We start from the raw sequence: 18000 nt of genomic DNA, 5'->3' as shown, positions 1-18000 counted from the left end.
GGGGACAATGCAACCTACAAACCTTCCTGCTAACATCTACTCCTTTGTGACTGGATGGACCTCCAGCTTCTTTTTCCTGGGCCAGATTTTCCCCAGTTGTGTTTCTTAAATATCAATAGATATTTTAAGAAGAAAGGTTTCCAGGGTCAAATTAGTTTGGAAATGCTATATTAAAAAGGGAGTGTAGGGACGCCTGGGTGGCTCAGTTGGTTAGGTGCCTACCTTTGGCTCAAGGCATGATCCCAGGGTCCTTGCTTGGCGAGGAGCCTACTTCTTCTGCCTGCCACTCTCCCTGCTTGTGCTCTCGCTCTCTGTCTCTCCCTCTCTAACAAATAAATAAAATCTTAAGAAAAAAAAAGGGAGTGTATTCATTTCCTAGGGCTGCTGTACAAAGTACCACAAAGTGGGTGGCTTACAATAAGACAAATTTATTCTCTCACAGTTCAGGAGGCTGGAAGTCCAAAATCAAGGTGTCAGCAAGGTTGGTTCATCCTTGGATGCTCAAAGGGAGAAGATATTCCATGCCTTTCTCTTAGTTCCGGTGTTGCTGGCCATCCTTGGCTTTCCTTGACTTGTGGATGCATCATTCATTCCAAGCTCTGCCTTCTTTTTCATATAGGATTCTCCCTGTGTGTCTTGTCTCTTCTTTTATAAAGACACCAGTCATTGGATTAAGGTCTACCCTACTCCAATATGACTTCATCTTAACCTGATTACATCTACAGAGATGATTTCCAAATAAGGTCATGTTTACAGGTATCAGGGATTAGAACTTGGAACATAGTTGTTTGGGGTGCACAATTTAACCCACAACAGGGAAAAACAAATTTCTTCATCTTACAACTTCTCTACCAGTTTTGATTTTGGCAACTGTGTAAAAGGGAGTGGATAGAGCATGCTGCTTTTTTCAAATTCAAATAATTGTAAAAAACTTGTTTATTTTTAATGGAGTGTCCCCATGCAGCCAGTGCTCTGAGGAACATATGTGGGTGAGTGAGGAAGAAGTGGAGTCTCTTTCTCATTAAGCTTCTGTCTAGAAATGACCACTCACTTTCTTCAAGATCGCAGAGACTGACTGTATAGTCTGGTTGCTTGATGATGGCTGCTCCTCACGGCTACCATGCCAGAGATCCTTGGCAGCCCCTGGGGTGGCAATGGCCTCTTTGTGGGGCTCCTGAGTCCTGGCTGATGAGGTTGGGGTGATATGGTGGGGGTGCTGGCCAATCCATGCCATATTGGAGGACAGCCTCTTGTATTCATGGCTATGCGGTCTGGTTTTAGACATCCTGGAACTGGCATGATGTTGCATTTTCTGAATCCTTAAGTGAGGCATGCAGTCTGCATGTTCAAGGGTGCCTTGGAGGACATTTGACAGGGCTGCTTTGTTCCAGTGGGCAGGTTGTACAATGCATGCTTCTAGGGGGCACAATTTACGTCGTAGACATGGTAGATCTCTTTCCTGTATTTTATCTCTTATTTCCAAAACATCAGTATTTTGTGACAATTTTCCAGCAGGTGTTAATAAAGTGCCTTGAAGAAGCACCTTTTTCTATTTGGTACAAAGGTTCACATATAGGGTAAATGTGGTCCTGAGTGAGAAGGAGAAACCATCATCATGGACACTTGTAATGTTAGATCTGAAATGGTTCTTGAGAGAGGATTGGTCCAAATCTGATTTGTTAGGAATATTGCTTATAAATAATAAAAACCCAACTCCAACTGGCTAAAGCCAGAAAGGGAACTAATCATAACTCAAGAACAGGGATGCACCTAAGACCGAGGAACATACTGGATCCAGGGACTCCGGCATAGTCAGGACCTACCTCTGTTGTTTTATACTCTCCTCTCTGCTTCTCTCAATGCATCTGGAACTTGCTTTCTTCCCTTCTTAGTGTACATCATACAGAAATGTGGTGACAGACAACTCCTGGGTGTCACATGTTAGAGATTCATTGGCCAGCAGAGAGACCGGTCTTTTCTGGGTTCCAGTGTTAAAATTCCTGGGGAGGAGACTTAATTGGTTCAGCTTTGATCAGATCAATCAAATGGCCAGTGGGGTGTGTGTGTGTGTGTGTGTGTGTGTGTGTGTGAGAGAGAGAGAGAGAGAGAGAGAGAGAGACAGAGAGAGAGAGAAAGAGAAGGAGAGAGTGAGAAAGAGTGAGACACTGTAGCCACAGTAACTGAGTGGATGACGGGAGCTGGGCTGGGCAGGAGGTAATGGTCACACATCCTACAGAGAAGCACTGCAAACAGAGGTCCAGAGACAGAAAATGGCTTGTCACCAGTCACACAGACAGTTGACAGCAGAGATAAGAGTGGACTGAGATCTTACATGGAGTCTGTGTGTCCTTCATAAGCCAACATTGCTTTCTCTCAACAAAGTAGTGATTTTATTGGTACAACTTCCTATTTCAAGGTAAAGAAATTTAACAGAAATGTAATCAGAAAATTCTGTAGCTTTTCCAGAAGAGGCAAATGAAGAAATGAAGAAATACAAAGAGAAAGACATTATATAAATACTCAGATGTTTCCCAGTCCACTAAATATTTTCATACCTTCCAGGGCTGGCACCAAGGGGATGTTTTGAAAGGGCAAAGGACACTGAGTGAGTCCCTGGGAGGCAGAATGGCAGTCTGACAATCTCTACCACATTGGGTTTTAGGTATGTCTCAATTAATTTGCCACCCAAATTTATGAGGTAGTTTTTAACTCCACTTTTCAGATGAGGATACTGAGACTCCGCAAGGTTATTACCCAAGCTGATGAGGGAGCCAAGATTTCAATCCAACCGGAGTTTGTCTAATACCAGTGCTATCAATGGTAACTATCAATCCACATAGACTGAAGAGCGATGTATGACAAACTCTGACAAGATATTTTTGCAGGTTTCTGGGACAATCACCGATCATCCGGGGTTGTCCTTCTTGTAACAATAGCTGCCATTTTAGGGCGCAGTTATTATGTATCAGATACTGGGCTAGGTTTATGATCCCATTTAATCCTTAGGACAGCCCTATGAGGTTGCTATACTGTTACCTCTATTTTACAGATTAGAAAAATAGGCTTAAATAAAATATTTCCTTTTCCTGAGTATTCTGCGAACTAATTCCTATTAGTTAAATGCTTAATAAAGTGCTAAATTAATAAATTAACAAACCTCTTCTCAGAGCCCCTGGGCCAATTTCGCACGCATGATGTTCCCTCTCTTCGCCACTAGGTGACGTCACGATCAATCCCACCACAACCCTCCTTACTAAGAGCCACCGGCGATATCTCGCGAGAGCCGTGGTTTCCTCCAACCTGTTTTGGGCATGCGCGCGGCGTAGAGCCCTTTCAGCCAGAGGGGTTTGATGGTTTTCTATCAGTCTTCCTAGACTAGAGGTTTCACAACAGGGCACTTATTCCTTTCAGCAACCGGGTTCTCGCGAGACTTGCTACTCCGCTCACCCCCCCCCCAGCTTTGCGCCTGCGCAGATCTCTTCAAACCAGAAGGTCGCGGTTGGAGGAAGTGGCGGCTTTAGGTCCCGTGGCCGCAGCGCCGTTACTACTTCAGTGAAGCTCCTCTCGGCTGCTTGCCGAGACACCCCACAGCCAAGATGCCTCGAATTATGATCAAGGGGGGCGTATGGAGGAATACCGAGGTAAGTACTCTTTTCCCGCCGTCCGCTGCCCTCCGCCCCCTTCGGCAGCTTATGCGCACGCGCGCGGAGGTCGGGGAGGCGAGGAGGATGCCCTGCTTGGTCTGCATAGGGGGGCACCGCGGGGCGGACCCTCGGGGTCTTAATCTGGTGTCCGGCCCTGCGTTATCTGAGCACCCCAAGGACGGGGACTGTGCTTTAACCACTTGACGACGTGCGAGGCACTTGTTAGGCCCTTAGTGAATATTTGTTGAATTGAGGACGTGCCCCCGCCCTTTAGGAACTCGCAGTGTAGAGGGGGCGGGGCAGGATATCAGTGAGAGTTGGTAATCTGGCACACCCCCGTCCCTCAGCCCGGGTGCGGTGCCTCTCTGATAACTCCAATATAGAGAAGTGCTGTGGCCACAACTTTGTTTCTTCGTTGACTTCCTTGCAGAGGGGAAGCAGCTTGAGTGCCAAGTTGAGAGCTCGTTTATGCCCGCAACCCTCTTGTTACCTGTTATCAAGGCATAACTTGTCTGTCATCACGACAGATCCAAGGCCTGTCTCTTCCTGTCACTCCGCCTCAGCCAGGATAGAAACCAGATAGGACAAACTGCCTACAGTAGTGTCTTTGCTTCCAGAAATGCAATGGATGATGCCAATGACTAGCAGAAAGGCAGTGGTGAAGGAGTAAAATACAAATAAGATTTTTGGTGCAGTTTGTATTCAGAGTGCACTGAATTTGTCAGTTTCCTGAGCACATTGTATCTTTTTAGGCAGTGTCTTTTTACTTCTTGTGCCTTCTTGGAATGTCCTACTGCTTGACATCTTTCTGACCGTCCTTCAAAACCGTTAAAAACTCTTGGAATTTTTGCCCAGTCACTCTGTAAAAATAAGTTACACCCCCAGTGGTCCCATGGCACCTCTTTCATCCATTTGGGATAGCATGCTTTACCCTTTTGCAAGCATCACATTCTTCTGTGTGATGCTGGTAAGTTTTTTAACCTCTCAGAGCCTCAGTTTTCTAATGGGAATCATCATCATCATCTTCTTCTTCTTTTGAGGATTAAATGAGTCAACATTTAGAACAGAGTCTGGCACACAGGAGTCTTTCAGTAAGTGCTAGTTGATACTGCTTTATCCCAGCAGCTAGCACCGCAAGAGGACCAGGTCTTGGAATCCCTAGAACCTAGGACAGTAACCAATATGAAATAGGTTGTTTGGCAAATGTTTGCGGAATGAATCTAGTAGGGTGGATAACTGCTATATGTACTTAGTTGAAGATGTATTTAAGGCTAGCAGTATTGTGACAAAGTTACACATAAAATTCGTGACAGCCTTGTCTCACAGCTTGCACAGAGGGAACCAGGGTGTTTAAATTGGGGAAGAGATGACTTCTGGGGGAGAGACAGATGTACAAAATCAAGTAACAGCCAGATTTCTGTGTAGTGGCCGAAGCCCTGCAGTCTTTTTAAATCTCTGATGATGAGGGGGGACTGTGGGGGTGTGGAATGGGGTGGAATGGCTCATGTATGAGGCATGTATCTCAAGTTCAATGTGGAAAAAAGCCTAACAGTAAAAAGCCCCACATACGTTCCTCTATTGCTCTATTATCTTTGGGGTCTGTGGCTTACCTTTCTGGACTCCCGTGGAATTGGTAAATTCCATATCAGAATGGGTTCCTTGGTGAAACAGTAACTAGAGCCTGGAGGAAGAACTGCCTGGTGTGGCAGGGAAGAAATACTTAATTCCTAGTTTAGACCTGAGATGTGGATTTTTAGGTCAAAGCAGGGGTTATGGGACTGGAGAGAAAATGGTATTTGTAAACTGGAGTGGAGAATGGATTCACCAGAGTCTTGACTTGCTTCTTGAGGGCTGGATGAGGCCTATTTCACTCTCTTTTTCTAAGTATGCAAGACCTGGTACAAGGTAGGTGTTCAGGAAATGTTTTTTGAATGAATAAATAGATGATTGAGCTGTATCCTTTTGAGGAGGATGACAGCCAAACATTGGAGAGTACTTTTTGTTAATCACTGCCAAGTAGGGTTTCTCAGATTGGCCGGTACTCCCAGTTTATTGGGGTGGGGGAGGGTTTGTGTATAAGGAGATGTAGGATGTCCTTCTGAGGGATTTCTTCTTAATTTTTTGCGTTTTGCCAATTCTGGTTTGTTGTTTATTATTATAGTAAACGAAGTTTTTGTACTTTTTTCCCCCCTTACCTAGGGTGTGTGTGTGTTTGTGTGCGTGTGCGTGTTTATGACTTTTTCCCTAGCAGTCCTGTCAGAGTTAATTTAAATTTTGTCTTTTCTCACTTAGAATTTTGTGATGAGTATATTGTTTTTCTTCGACAATTTTTTTAGGATGAAATTCTGAAAGCAGCGGTAATGAAATATGGAAAAAACCAGTGGTCTAGGATTGCCTCACTGCTGCATAGAAAATCAGCAAAGCAGTGCAAAGCCAGATGGTATGTACCACTTAATGAGTGGAAAGCAGAAAGCGACCTTAATTATGATGAGGAAAATGTCAGTTCTTTGAACCTTGCCAAAGAAAGCAGGCAGTGTGATGGAACAGAAAGTACGGAGTGGGAGATGAGAATTTAGATTTAAGCCTTAGCTGTCACTTTTTTCCTTTGTGGTCTTAGGCAAGCCATTTTTCTATCCCCTCTTTCCTGTCCCTGTTTTCTCCCAATTGGGATAATAATACTTGGCCTTAACTGATGGAGATATGAGGTTCAAACAAGTTAATGTATTTGAGTGTTTTGTGAAGCATAAAATAAATTTACTTTTAGTACAGTACTAAAATTTACTTTAGTATTGTAAATGGATTGCGTTCCATAAACTTCCAAAAGTTTATAAGTTGATTTAGAACTTACTTTCCCGAAGAAATTAATGATAAATAATGGTTAATTTTCTAGGCTAGCTCACAGTTAGCTGAGTTTCCTTATTAATACAGTTGAAATATTGTTTTTTTTATTTTTTATTTTTTATTTTTTTTTTATTTTTTATTTTTTTTTAAAGATTTTATTTATTTATTTGACAGAGAGACACAGCGAGAGCAGGAACACAAGCAGGGGGAGTGGGAGAGGGAGAAGCGGGCTTCCTGCCGAGCAGGGAGCCCGATGTGGGACTCGATCCCAGGACCCTGGGATCATGACCTGAGCCGAAGGCAGACGCTTAACGACTGAGCCACCCAGGCGCCCGAAATATTGTTTTTTTTAAAGATTTTATTTATTTCAGAGAGAGGGTGAGAGAGAGAGAGAGCACGAGTGTAAGCATGAGCAGTGGGAGGGGCAGAGGGAGAAGCAGACTTCCTGCTGAGCAGGGAGCCCAATGCGGGGCTTGATCCCAGAGCCCTGGGATCACGACCTGTGCCGAAGGCAGATGCTCAACTGACCGAGCCACCCAGGTGCCCTAATACAGTTGAAATATTGTATATTTGCTGTTAAGCGCTTGGCATGAGTGATCTGGCCTCAGCCTTGACCCATGTGGTACTAGGATCATATTTTGGATTGTACAAGAGTGACTTAATTTCCTAGGCACCTGGGTGGGAGAAAGGATCAGAGTGTAGAGGTTGGATCCCAAAGAGGAAGATGGTCCTCAGTCTGAAGAAGTTTTGGTTTCTGCTTCTCTCAGTGGAGTTAAGCTCCTGCCCCAATATTTAGTAAGGCTTGTATCTTATTTGCCAGCTATGTAGACTGGATGGAAAAGGTGGGTTGGGTGGTGTGATAGGAAAGATAGAGGATGGCATAGTAGTTTTACTTAAATTTAAAAACTCCGAATAAAGCGTATGATGTTGGAAAGCCATTTAATGAGTGTAAGTCAGATATATACTACTAGACAGATTTCCTAAAGGCTAGTGGTAAGCACTTGAAGATTCTGTTTTCTCATTCCCATTCCATGGAGAGAGGCAGCAATAAGAAGACAGGATTTGGGGTTCCAGTCCTGTTAACTACTTTGACTTCAGGCAGGTAAACTCGAAGTAAACCAAGGTGTTGGGAACTGAATGGGAACTGAATCAAAGTATGAGACAGTGTTTTGAAAACTAGAAACACTAAAAATGTGAGGTGTTATTGTCTGATTTCAGGTAATTTCAAACCCTCTAACAAAGTGTAAAATGAATGGAAACGATGAGAAAGAAGCCATATAATCATGTTTCAGTTAGTTTACCTTTTTCAAGCATTCTAGTCTTGCATAATTAATATACAGTAGAATTTGGTGACTTAGAGAATATTGAGTGGGGTAAAGTTAGCCAAATAATGAACATTCTGTTGTGAACAAAGAACAGCTTTCATAATTGAAGGCTGAGAGTTAGCTTGTGTTTTTCAGACCTTAGAGGTTAGTATATCTAATGTGTAAGTAGGATATTCACGCTAGGTGACCAATCAATGTATAAAATGGTATCTTTTTAATAGGTACGAGTGGCTGGATCCAAGCATTAAGAAAACAGAATGGTCCAGAGAAGAAGAAGAAAAACTCTTACACTTGGCCAAGTTGATGCCAACTCAGTGGAGGACCATTGCACCAATCATCGGAAGAACAGCTGCCCAGTGCTTGGAACACTATGAGTTTCTTTTGTAAGTCAATTTCCAAAAGCAGTATTCAAATATATGTATATCTCCTGAATGAGACTGAATAAACTTTTAGCATGTTCTGTCTTTAAACATTTAGTTGCAGATCGGATTAAAGCCAGAGGAGCTAAAGCTATTGAATTATATACTCTAAGTCTCATGTGATTGATTAAAATTATATACTTGTTACTTTTTTTTTTTTAAGATTTCAATTATTTATTTGACAGAGAGAGACACAGCGAGAGAGGGAACACAAGCAGGGGGAGTGGGAGAGGGAGAAGCAGGCTTCCTGCGGAGCAGGGAGCCCGATGCAGGGCTCCATCCCAGGACCCTGGGATCATGACCTGAGCCGAAGGCAGATGCTTTAACCAACTGAGCCACCCAGGCGCCCTTTGTTACATATTTTTTAAAAGAATAATTTGAACATGTTAGACTAATCATATATATTTATTCTAGAAAATCGGGGAAAAAGTAGTAAAAAAGCAAAGAATCACCCATAATCACGTTGCTGAGAGTTAGCCAGGACCTCTTGGTTCTTTGTTAAAAGTTTTTTAATTTGTATAGCTTTCCTGCATTTGTGATTAAGGAGCTGCTTGGATTGTATTTCATAGTGAATGGAAACACTCATTGAAATTAGAATTTTAATACCATTTCTTTCAGGTGAAGCAATAGTAGAATCACTTTATTTTGTGAATGCCCATCTGTTGGGGTTTTTTTTTATTGATTTACTTTCTTTTTTTTTTTTAAAGATTTTATTTATTCATTTGAGACACAGAGATACAGAGAGAGAGAGAGAGAGCGTGAGCAGGGAGAGAGGCAGAGGGAGAGGGAGAAGCAGGCTCCCCACTGAGCAGGGAGCCCGATGCGGGGCTCGATGCGGGGCTCGATCCCAGGATGCTGGGATCATGACCTGAGCTGAAGGCAGACGCTTAACCATCTGAGCCACCCAGGCGCCCCCATCTGTTGGGTTTTTGAAAGAAAAGAGTGCTAGTGCTAGGAAACGTGGTATTTCTAAGACTGAATGGTGTGATAGTGTGACTTAACTTCTCTGGGCCTTTTTCTAGGGATAAAGCTGCACAGAGAGACAATGAAGAGGAAACAACAGATGATCCACGAAAACTTAAACCTGGAGAAATAGATCCAAATCCAGAAACAAAACCAGCAAGGCCTGATCCAATTGATATGGATGAGGGTGAGTATATGCTGCTGAGGAATTTATTTCTTTGGTAACCATAGATTCCTCCAGTCTCTTTTTAACTCTTTGAGTTTCTTTCTAAGCTCCTCTGACTTTTTAGAACCCCAGTTCTGTCTGCAGTTATTTTTCTCTTTCTAAATGTGTCCAGTCTTCTGTGACAAAGTAATTGCTCTTTCTGGACACAGTGTCTTTAGCTTTTGATTTTTCAATTCATGTAATAAGTGAAGCAGCGTAATATACTACTAGACAGATTTCCTAAAGGCTAGTGGTAAGCACTTGAGGATTCTGTTTTCTCATTCCCATTCCATGGAGAGAGGCAGCAATAAGAAGACAGGATTTGGGGTTCCAGTCCTGTTAACTACTTTGACTTCAGGCAGGTAATTTAATCTTTGTGAAAAGGCGGCACTGCACTACTATGAGGCTGACTTATGATCCCTTCTTCAGACCTCGAATCAAGAATCAGAGGAACTGGATTTTAGACTCAGCATCTGCCACTTACTAGCTCTTTGACCTTGGGCAAGTCATAACCTTTTTGAGATTTGATTCTCTTTCCTGCCAGATAGAGAGTAATAGTTATCTTACCCCACAGGGTTGTTGTGAAGCATTCAGTGAGTATTTGTTGAGATTTAAAAATTTTAAAGTTTAAAGGTAGTGGTTTCCACCTGCATCATTGTCATTTGGTGAACTTTTAAAAACACAGGTACCAGGGCCTCTCCAGGAGATCTGAGTCAGTAAGCTGGAGTGTGGAGAGGGTAATTCTGGAATCTGAGTTTTTAAAAATTAATTAATTAATTAAAAAAAAAAAGTGTCTTTTTTTTTTTTTAAGATTTTATTTATTTGACAGAGAGAGACACAGCGAGAGAAGGAGCACAAGCGGGGGAGTGGGAGAGGGAGAAGCAGGCTTCCCGCTGAGCAGGGAGCCCGATGCGGGGCTGGATCCCAGGACCGTGGGATCATGACCTGAGCCGAAGGCAGACGTTTAACGACTGAGCCACCCAGGCGCCCCTGAGTTTTTTTTTTAAAGTTCCCTTGTGATTCCACCAGACAGCCTTATATAGGAATTGCTCTAAGCCATCAGTAATGAAATCTGTTTTACTTTGGGAGCCATGGAAATGTATTGGAAGAGAGAAATAGAGGGGAAGAAAGGTGTATCTAATGGAGATTGTCAATTTCTTTATAATTAAATAGTAGTTTTTGTAATAGTTTTTCGTGACTGGTGCTGTGCCAGTTAGTTACGATAATGAAGGATATAATTATATGATAAATATGCTTTACCTGTTATATTTTACTTAGTTCTTCTCAACATTCTTATGAAATAGGACTTGTTATTCTCTTTTTATAGATGGTAAATGTGCCCAGGGAGGGTAAATAAATTATCCAGGGTCACATAGCTAGCAAGTGATGGGCCTAGTTTTTAACTTCGGTTTTTCTGATTTCAAAACCCAAGCTATTACCGTTATGCTCTGCTATATAATGATTACATTTATGGTTTTTCTCTTCTTAAGCAATACAGTGTGTGTCTCACATACCTTGCTTATGTTGGAGAACTTAGTTTTTCTTCTCTTTATTTTTGCAGATGAACTTGAGATGCTTTCTGAAGCTAGAGCCCGCCTGGCAAATACTCAGGGAAAGAAAGCCAAGAGGAAAGCAAGAGAGAAGCAATTGGAAGAAGCAAGGTATGGTTGTTTCCATCTATAGTTGAACAATTAGTCTGTGCATTTTTAGGCCCAGTAAAACTGATATATCAGTTCTGTTGGGTGAGTAATAATTAGAATTGTCCAATTCCAAATACGCTAATATTCTTTAGTTCCTTTATATTTTGGAAAAGTTTTTTAAAGTTTATTTTTTTAGTAATCTCTACACCCAGCATGGGGCTTGAACTCACAACCCCAAGATCAAGAGTCGCATGCTCCTCCAACTGAGCCAACCAGGCACCCCTGTACTTTGGAAAAGTCTTATTTTTCCCCTTAACCATTGTAGAATAGATATAGGGAAAAAAATGTATTTGAAAAGATGTTGTAAAAAGTAAAAGATTTTGGCAGAGGTAATACCCAGATAGTCATTTGATATGTTAATTTGTTCTGTTAACATAGGAGAGCTTCATTTGTTATAGCCATCTTGGAGTCAGATGGCTAGAGGACACACAAGGCTGTGTGACTTTGCATGACTGCCACTTAATCTTTTTGATTAGTATTGTGCAGGCACTGGCTGTGAAATAGGAAACTTGGCTGAATGTAGAAGGAGTTAATGAGGCTTGAACCAAATTTTAGGCTCTCAGAAATTTTCATTTAAAAAGTGAGTGGAATTAAGTATTGCTGTCTGTTCAAGGTTTTCTCCACTTTCCCCTTCCTTTTTCCTTTTGGTTAGATCCATGATTGATATAATTTCTAATGGCCCAGAAACCAAGATGAAGTGGATAAAAGGAAAATATGAATTGTATAAGAGCTTATTAGCTTTTGGAATTCAGGCATTGGAATAACCTTCTCAGCCTTCACAGGTGCCTTTTTGGTCCCCATACTGGGAAGTGCTTCCTGACTTGATGACTAGCATGTGATAGTTTCCTTAGTAATGACTCTGAGGTTCCAGATCCTGGGATGGAGGATTCATGCTTGAGGATGCTTGTTGGCATAGCTGGCCAGTCACTAGACCAAAATAGTTACTTAAGGGGGGTATGAATGGCCTGGAACAGTAAACCAAGAGGAGATGCCCAATTTTCTGCCCAGTTTCAGTCATTTTTCTCTTTTGTACACTATTTAAGATTAAGTAATGTGAGTAGGGTTGAAAAAAATTCACTTTTTCATTTTTGTCCATTGGTGTTTGGAGACCAAATATTTTGAGCCTTTTAACCACGTAGATCGGGCCAAGGATGCTTCTCTCTAAGTATAACTGGTATTGCTTGCTTTAAATACTGTTCGGCAGATTTAAATCTGTACTATCTCATAGATTTTCTTGTAGAATCTATAAATCTTTTTTTTTTTTTTTTAAAGATTTTATTTATTCATTTGAGACACAGAGATAGAGAGAGAGCATGAGCAGGGAGAGAGGCAGAGGGAGAAGGAGAAGCAGGCTCCCTGCTGAGCCAGGAGCCCGATGTGGGGCTCGATCCCAGGACCCTGGAATCATGACCTGAGCCGAAGGCAGATGCTTAACCATCTGAGCCACCCAGGCGCCCCTAGAATCTATAAATCTTAATAACTTGTGTTGTACATGTATCTTAGATTAGATTGGTTTGTATGCAAAATACATTGCAGGCCTGTTTCCTTTTTTAATGCTAAATTACAGATCTGTTTTAAAGCTTTTTTTTTTTTTTTTTTTAAAGATTTTATTTGACAGAGAGAGCACAAGCAGAGGGACAAGCAGGCTCCCCGCTGAGCAAGGAACCCGATGTGGGACTCGATCCCAGGACCCTGGGATCATGACCTGGGCCAAAGGCAGCTGCTTAACAGACTGAGCCACCCAGGCGTCCCTGTTTTAAAGCTTTTTATTGATTATAAAAGTAATACACTTTTCCTCCCGTGTTTTACTATTTTCTCTTTGGGGGGAGTGGTTGATACGATGCTATATGGCTTGGTTTTATTCACTTAGCGTGATATTGTAAAGGTTTTCCGATGTCATTTGAAGTCTTTATTTCCCTTATTTAAAGAATGAAATTACTTTATTTTGTAAACGTGTCCTTGCAGACCTTTCTTATAATGCAGAGCTGCATTTATGTGTATACATACAGACACAGTAATATTTGTATAAAATTGGATCGTATTGTATATGCTGTTTTGATGAGAAGTTAGCTGTTAATCTTATTGAAGTTCTCTTGTAAGCCATGAAATCATCTTTCTCTTGCTGCTTTCAAGATTTTCTCCTTGTCTTTGGCTTTTAGCATTTTTAGCATGATGTTTCTGTTTGCGGATTTCTTTTTTGTCTGACCTGGAGTTTGTTGATTGTTCTGGATGTGTAGGTTCAGTAAATTTGGGGAATTTTCAGCCATTATTTCTTTGAATATTTTATTCTCCTTTTTCTCTCTCTTTTTTTGGTATTCCTGTTGTGCATATGTTGGTTCACTTAATGATGCCCCATATTTCTGTGAGGCTCTGTTCCTGTTTCATTTTCTCCTTTTTTCAGATTGTATACCCATCTCTCCGTAAGTTCACTAGTTCTTCTGTAGGTTCACACCTACTGTTGAGCCCCTCTAGTGAAGTTTTCCTTTTAGCTTTATACTTTTCAACTCCACAGTTTGTATTTGGTTAAGTTATTTCTGTCTCTTTACTGATTTTCATACCTTCCTTTGCTTCTTTAATCACAGTTTCCTTTTGTTTTTTGTTGAAGTCTGTCTACTAAATCTGACATCTGGTTGTTCTCAGTGGCAGTTTCTGTTGCCATCTGTTGCCAGCTTTTTTCTGGTGTATGGGTCATGCTTTCCTGTTTCTTTGCGTGTCTCAAATTTTTTTGTTGGGAACTGGACACTTTAGATGATATATTGGAGCAATTCTGGGTACCATGTTCTCCCTACCCCCAACTTAATTATATTATTTGTTTGCTTGTTTAGTGACTGTGGGTTATTTTAGTGAAGTCTCTTCTCTCCTTCCCTCCCCTCAGAAATGTAAAGCCTCTGATGTTGCTCCTCATGGAGGCTGCGGTCTTGGGTATGCCCACAGTCACCCTGGGATGATGTGGTTTTGACCATACTTTGACATCTTTTTCCCTGGCTACACCCAGTTTTTAAACTCTACTAATTGCCAGCTGATTGCTGTATTGTTTCCAACAATGTCGTGGGGCACAAATTGTTCCACAAACTGATCCAATTAAACTTGGGCTCCTTTGAAGGGATAGTTTGAGAACTAACCTTCAGGTCAGGTATTTGTTCTGACCTCAGGAAGGCCCTCCCATTTTTTTCTTTCTTTGTTTCTCTCTGTCAAACTAGTGGGCCTATAGTTAGCCTGTATCTTCAGTGAATCTACCAGTTTCTTCCCAGTTACCTTTCACAAGTTCCACTGTTTTTGAGAGTGCCCTTAGGCTTGAACATTTTCTCCATACTCTGTGGCAAATGAAGTCAGTTTCTTTTGGGGGAGAATTGGAGTTCTCTGTTCTACGCCTGTGCTCTGGTGTGTTTGCCTTCGAATGACATCCCCACCGTAGGAGCTGAGTGCTAGGTATAGGCAGCAACCGCAGGTCTCCATGGCTTGCTTCTCCTACTGTGGAAGCCTCATCCCTCAAGCTGGGACAAGGACTACTTACTGGAGCACCAATATTCTTAACAGCATTGTCCCAAGGTAGAGCTTCTATTTGGGCAGAAGAAGGAAGTGGCCCCGGTCTGGGCAACTCTTGTTGGAATTTAGCCTCTGCAACAGGTTTCTGGAGGCAGGATGGGAATTGCTGATGTTCTGCCCCTCCTGGAATGAAAGCCCTCCTATTGGGAACTAGAGTGGTGTGGGGGAGAGAACCCTGTGTTTTTGGCTGCATCAGCGTGGAGTAGAGTTTCTATCTCCCAGAGCTGAGAGGGGGTAAGAGAAGAGAAAGTGGGTCTTAATTCAGCTACCACACTTTTTTTAAACCGAATTTTACTAGATTGGGGTGCAGGGGTGCAAGAGCACCCAGCTCTCGGGGGGGGGTCCCAAACAGACCAGGTTCGGCCATTCGCTGCCAACAAAATCCCAAAGGCAGAGAGATGAGTGGTGGTGAATCACGAAAGGAATGTATTTTGGTGGGGCCACCACCGGGGAGACCATGGACTAGCATCTCAAAGACTGTCTCCAAAGTGCCGAAAATATTTCCAGGTTTATATAAGGAAAATGTGGGACAGAGGTCAGTGGGTACGTGCAGGTGGGCCGGAAAGGGCAGGTGGATCGCTGTCTAGGAGTCACTGACACAGGGTCTCACTGGCTCAGGGCAGTCTTTATGGCTTGAGGGGGGGTTGCTTTGCCTGCAGGGTCTTTTGTCTGAGTTAAAAGATAAGCTGGAAAGAAGAACTTAATCATTAGAAAGTACAGACTGAGGGGCGCCTGGGTGGCTCAGTCGTTAAGCGTCTGCCTTCGGCTCAGGTCATGATTCCAGGGTTCTGGGATCGAGCCCCACATCGGGCTCCCTGCTCAGCGGGAAGCCTGCTTCTCCCTCTCCCACTCCCCCCTGCTTGTGTTCCCTCTCTCGCTCTGTCTCTCTCTGTCAAATAAATAAAATCTCTAAAACGAAAACAAAAACATAGGAGCAACTTCCAGCATGAGGCTCTGCATACTGATTTTCCCCCATTAATATGGTAAATAGCTTTTCTCATCATTAAATCATTAAAATTATAGCATTATGGGAAAGTACAAAAAAGTAAAGATGAAATGAAATTCCAACCTCCACTGATTATTACTGTTAATATTTTGGTAGACATGTTTCACATCTTATATGCATATGTTCACTGATAGATATGCATATAATTTTTTTTTTTTTTTTTTTTTTTTTTTTTTTTTTTTTTTAAAGATTTTATTTATTTATTTGACAGAGAGAGACACAGCGAGAGAGGGAACACAAGCAGGGGGAGTGGCAGAGGGAGAAGCAGGCTTCCCGCGGAGCGGGGAGCCCGATGCGGGGCTCGATCCCAGGACGCTGGGATCATGACCTGAGCCGAAGGCAGACGCTTAACGACTGAGCCACCCAGGCGCCCCGATATGCATATAATTTTTTACATGTTGCTCTGTAACATGTGAATTTGGTAACATTTTTGACATACCAGTGTGTCTTGAGCATCTTTCTGTGGCAGAGTAGATTTACAGTTTTTTTTTTTTTTTAAGGTTATACAGATGGCTGGATAATATCCTATCTTATAGCTGTGCTGTAAATGCTCTTAACTAATTTCTTACTATTGGATGTCTAGATTGTGTCCAGTTATCAGCTAACGAACAGGGCTTGGTGAAGTCTTGTAGCTAAGGCCTTGTTCATGGTATTTATTTCTTTAGGCTAAAGGCTGAGGAGTGAAATTGTTGGGTTAAAAAATGTGAGAAACTTTAGGGGTTTTATTTTTTTTTTTTAAAGATTTTATTTATTTATTTATTTATTTATTTATTTATTTATTTGACAGAGAGAGAGATAGCAAGAGCAGGAACACAAGCAGGGGGAGTGGGAGAGGGAGAAGCAGGCTTCCCGCCGAGCAGGGAGCCCGATGTGGGACTCGATCCCAGGACCCTGGGATCATGACCTGAGCTGAAGGCAGACGCTTAACGACTGAGCCACCCAGGCGCCCACTTTAGGGGTTTTAATGTGTATTTCCAAATTCTCTTTGGGGAAGCTTTACCAATTTACTTTCCATTACCAGTGTGGGTGATTGTCCACTTTTTGCATGGCTTGCCATTAAAACAAAACAAAAAAACTGAAGACTACTAATGAGATATGCAGAATTGGTAGTTGATTTAATTTGTGATTCTTGGCTAAGTATACCTTTTATTATTTTGGGTATTTGCATCTTTTTCCTTAATGAACTATTTATTTCCTTCTTTTTTTCCCCCCTTAGGATACATTAAAAAAAAAAAAAAAAAACCTGCATAGATTCTTTATATCTAACCATTGCCAATATTAATTGCAAATGTTTTTCCTGTTATTTGCCTGTTAATTTTGTTTCATGATTTAAAAAAAATAGTGGTATAGAGATATAAAATTTAAAATTCAGAGCTGTTGGGGCAGCCGCCTGGCTCAGTTGGTAGAACATGCAACTCGATCTCAGGGTCGTGAGTTCAAGCCCCACATTGGGTGTAGAAATTACTTAAAATAAAATGTTAAAAAAAAAAAGCAAAGCTGTTGATCTTTACCTTTGCCCTTTATTTAATTTATATCAAGTGAATACATTCCCATCCAGAGACCAGACACATACTTACTTGTAGTTCCTTTTAGTTTTTCTTTTTGCTTGTGTGCGTGTAACCTTTAAATCAGAAGGGGAATTCCAATCTCCAGTGTTTTGGTGAATGGTGTGAGGTGAGGATTTAAATAAATATTTCTTCCCCAAATAACCAGATAGTTTTCTTCACTCTATTTCTTCACAAAATTACATGGTATGTGATTTTGAAAGTGATCTTGGGTTCGTTTTCTTCAGGCGCCTTGCAGCCCTCCAGAAGAGAAGAGAACTTCGAGCAGCTGGTATAGAAATTCAGAAGAAGAGAAAAAAGAAGAGAGGAGTTGATTATAATGCTGAAATCCCATTTGAAAAAAAGCCTGCTCTTGGTTTCTATGATATTTCTGAGGAAAACTACCAGGCTCTTGATGCAGATTTCAGAAAATTAAGACAACAGGATCTTGATGGGGAACTAAGATCGTAAGTCACCTTTCTGATTTTGAAAATGAAAAAGTATAGTAGGAATTTTATGGAGGGCCATGCATTATTCTTGTCAGAGCCAGATTTTTATTATGTAGGACAATGTGGCCTGCATAGTGTTTTTATTTATTTACTGGATTCACCTTTCTGAGAAAACCAGTGTCCCTTGCTGTCATGTTTCTGACACAAAAGGGTGTTTGCATCTCTTGAAATGTCAGCACTTGGCTCTGGTGTACTGTCTGCTCACTGAGTCACCATCTTAACGTTTATGTACGTTTGTGAGCGGGTTAGTTATTTCACTAATGGCCTGAGGAATCTGTCCAAATTGGGTCTGTTTTTG

At 41.7% G+C, this 18000-nt stretch overlaps 1 protein-coding gene across 2 annotated transcripts in view; it reads left to right on the top strand.

Annotated features, from left to right (window-relative positions):
* Window positions 1-3441: 3441 nt before the first annotated feature.
* CDC5L (cell division cycle 5 like) overlaps window positions 3442-18000 on the top strand; it is a 51049-nt gene continuing 36490 nt past the window's right edge. For both annotated transcript variants that reach the window (XM_036116779.2, XM_036116705.2), the window contains exons 1-6: window positions 3442-3641; window positions 5981-6084; window positions 8032-8193; window positions 9252-9379; window positions 10959-11058; window positions 17442-17660. In XM_036116779.2, the coding sequence (XP_035972672.2) occupies window positions 3597-3641; window positions 5981-6084; window positions 8032-8193; window positions 9252-9379; window positions 10959-11058; window positions 17442-17660 (758 nt within the window). In that variant the 5' untranslated portion in view covers window positions 3442-3596. The remainder of the gene's footprint in view (window positions 3642-5980; window positions 6085-8031; window positions 8194-9251; window positions 9380-10958; window positions 11059-17441; window positions 17661-18000) is intronic.

The sequence above is a fragment of the Halichoerus grypus genome, chromosome 9 (genome assembly GCF_964656455.1).
Source record: "Halichoerus grypus chromosome 9, mHalGry1.hap1.1, whole genome shotgun sequence".
NCBI classification, from domain to species: Eukaryota; Metazoa; Chordata; class Mammalia; order Carnivora; family Phocidae; genus Halichoerus; species Halichoerus grypus.
This window is presented reverse-complemented; position numbering and strand designations above follow the sequence as displayed.